General features: G+C 38.1%; 1 protein-coding gene across 1 annotated transcript; it reads right to left on the reverse strand.

The window, feature by feature from the left end:
* Positions 1–386: 386 nt before the first annotated feature.
* Positions 387–2,560, reverse strand: CBG21743 (the record flags this gene model as incomplete). Its single annotated transcript, XM_045235218.1, has 5 exons — positions 387–542; positions 1,420–1,652; positions 2,003–2,153; positions 2,212–2,336; positions 2,440–2,560. 5 exons carry the CDS (start codon positions 2,558–2,560, stop codon positions 387–389), a joined length of 786 nt encoding a protein of 261 aa, XP_045097370.1.
* Between the last annotated feature and the right edge of the window lie 1,039 nt (positions 2,561–3,599).

Genomic DNA, 3,599 nt, shown 5'->3' on the forward strand with positions numbered 1-3,599 from the left:
CCCCCGAGGAGTTGATCTTGGGGGGGGGGAAGATTGAGGGTGCGTTGCCGCTACCGGCTGAGCCACGCGGGCAAAGGGAAAGCGGCCGCCCGATTGCACACATAAAGGCGAGGAAGACAGCTGTACGCAGAGTGACATTAAGCGTTGTACACCGTGACGGTAGAATGCATACCCTAACTCCGAAAAATTTCCTGTCCCCCACCTTTAAACAAAAACACTTTTTCATGACGAAAATTTTATTAAAACCAACACCGTTTGAATAAGCAAGATATACAACAAAACTCAAAATCAAATATTGATAATGAAACAAAAATAAATTACCGCTATACGAGATGCGCTTATGAGTGACCCGGATTTTTTGAGATCCTTCATAAATGAAATTTAGCTCATCCCAGATTCACTCCTAACGATTTTCCACTTTCGGAACAAGTCCAGAACGGTTTCTCGTAGTCCTGATGGTTGTAAACAAAGTACGAGGAATGGAGAAGCGAGTGAATACAGACGAGCCAATTCGTAAAATCTGCAGCAAGAATGGCGGATTTCTGAAGAAGTATAAAGTAAAAAATCACTGCGTATGGAATGGGAGATAGGTTGAAGTGATGAAATTGAACGGCGAATTTTTTTAAACAAAAAAATTTAACTTGTAAAAATTTTTGGAAAGTTAGAATATACTTTTAAAGGTGGGGGGACAGGAGATTTTTCGTAGTTTTTTTTGTAGCTAGAGTATGCATTCTACCGTGACGGTGTACAACGCTTAATGTCACTCTGCGTACAGCTGTCGTCCTCGCCTTTATGTATGCAATCAGGTTGCCGCTTTCTCTTTGCCCGCGTGGTTCAGTCGGTAGCGGCGCCGCACCCTCAATCATCGCCCTCACAAGTTCAACTCCTCGAGGGGCATCTCTGAACGGAATTTCGAGAACATTATTTTTTTCATGTCCCCCCACCTTTAAAGAGATTTTCAGAATATTTTTTTTTGAGAATCGAAAATTTCCGCCTTTTTTGTCTGGTCGCTTTACAGTACCGGCAATGAAATACACAACAACGCATTTTTCAGTTAATTTTCGGTCGTTTTGACAATTTCCAAAAGTCTGGAACTCGGCTGTCAAATATCCGATCACTTTGAAAATTTTGGATGGTGTAAACAGATCTAGATTGAAAACTTAGCATTAACAGATTTTTTGAAGATTCCTAGTTTTTCAGCTACTTGCCGATTTATGAAAGACACCCTTTTTCTCTCCCCAAAAGTTCCAAAGTGATCGGACACTTGACAGCCGAGCTCCAGTCTCCCAAAAATGATCAAAATGACCAAAAATTAACTGAAAAATTCGTTTTTAGAGATCTTGACTGATAATGGACATAAGTAAGCGACCTCAATCTTCCCTTACAATTTCATACAAAACCCATGAAACAGTAACTCACACTATTCGAATATTTCAACATAATACAAGTGAGCAGTGGAATTTCTTCTAGGAATAATGTCGCAATGAAATGAAGCATAACTGGTCGAAAATAGGCGCTATTCAGGTTTCGATGCAATAAAAGAGCCAGTCCGACAACGCATACTGTGGTGATGGCAAAAGAGAAATCATAAGCCGTGGTGACAGCCGAAGCTTCCGGAGATGTGATACAGGAGACTGTTTGACTCGTGGCGTCTGGAAAATGTTACATTTTGGATTTTTGCCGTAAAGATAAAGATGATTTTGTTCTAATAGAAACACTAATAAAAACCTTGAAAACCTATCAAATTCCAACTTCCAGCCAATTTATATCATTCCCTGTGAAAGCTATCAAAAAGTAGTCGTCATTGGTAAAATATTTTTGACAATATTATAAACTGTTTTCCAGTTTAAAACATACTGATAACATCGGCTTCACTATTGCGAGATACTAATAATAAAAATTTATACGCGATTCTTGAAACAGCGATAATTACCATTCATCAAATTTTCAGACTTGTTCAAAAGCAAACGAATAAATGTGAAAAAAATGTTCAAAAACTCACCAATTACCACCAATGCTGTCAAAATGATAGTGTAGCAAATAGCTCCAGCAATAAACGGAAGAATCCTAGAGAATAGACTGGAGTGATGGAAATACACAGGAGAGAACGCGGCTAATGACCAATCGATCACTTCACACAGGAGTAGGAGGACCTGGAATGTAGAAGATACTGTTTCAGTATTGAAATTTTCGGTTAATAAAAAAATTTACCTGAAGCAACGGAATTGATGTTGAAATCACCAATGTGGCTCCACATATCCTTTCATCTGAATGTCGATCCAAATATGCAAGGAGAAGAAGAAGACAAGCCACGACAATGTCCACTATGAATTTTACTGGAAATTCGAACTTTTTTGAAAAAAAAATCCGGTTTCTAATTTTCCATATTTCTTTACTTCTGTCAAATGAATCGATACACATTTTTCAAAATAAACCAACCTAAAAATATGGAATACTTCTCCCGTAGCCTCGTATTATGCACAACTGTAGACAATAAAAAAGTGGATACAGTAAGCTCGATGAGTCCCAAAAATATATAAATAAAGAATTCAGGAGCCATGTAAAACTGAAAAATGGTATTTCAAGTGAAAACGACAAGGGGTTAACCATGCGACTAATGCAAATTAAATGACAGGGAAACGAGAGAGTATAGGAATCCAGGAGACGCAGAGAACAAGACAAACACAAGTTGTACAACATCACTGAGTTGTTATCAAAAAAGTGTGATGATTTTGATTATGATAAAAACTTTGGACAGTGTACCTAAAATATTTATAGGGAGGTTGGAACCCAAACGGAAAATAGGATTATAATGGTATTTTGAAACCAAAAAAAAACCAAAAAAAGTGAAAAATTCAAGTGAGGTGATAAGAAAACAGCCACATTTTGGCATGATGCTGATATTATTTACATTTGTTACAAAGAAGAGACTTTTGAAGGGCCAACAGAAAAGAGGAGAAGAAATAAAATGTGTATGTTTTGAATATAACAAATACAGTCATGGGAACCAGTTTGAGGGACGGAGGAGGAACGAAAAAAAAGGTTGCAATTATTTGGGAAAAGTTCATGGAGAGTAAGAAGATTACAAGGGTGGAATCGCGAACTTTTTGAAGTCAGAAACATTTTGAACATTTTACACACCGTGAATTTTCTAGGGCGTAGAGTGAATCTAACGCGAATACCGTAGTTAAGCGCGTAACGACGCGCATGCTGAAAAATGAACTGATGAGTCGCTACGTAGTTGTGCCTGCATTCCATCGGCAAAAGCGAGGGAAAGCTAACTTTTAAAAATACGTTCCGGAAAAATCGCTGTGTGTACATGGAACAACCATACTTGTAAAATCCGGGCCGGCCCGCCAAGGCCCGGGCCCGGGCCTGAGGAAATTTTCAAGGCCCGGTGTCAAAAATTCTGTATTTTTGAGCCAAATTTTGAGCTCTCAATATAATTTTTCCCATTTTTTTTTCGTTTTTTGGATTGTTTGTCTGTCTAATCAAAAAAGATCGAAAAAACTCGAAAAAAAATTTTGGTCGAAAAAAATCACATAAGTGTCCTTATGTGTTTTTCGAAAATTTCCAAACTAGTGAAATGACGGGCCGGG

The sequence above is a fragment of the Caenorhabditis briggsae genome (assembly GCF_000004555.2).
Source record: "Caenorhabditis briggsae complete genome, chrIV, whole genome shotgun sequence".
Classification (NCBI taxonomy): Eukaryota; Metazoa; Nematoda; class Chromadorea; order Rhabditida; family Rhabditidae; genus Caenorhabditis; species Caenorhabditis briggsae.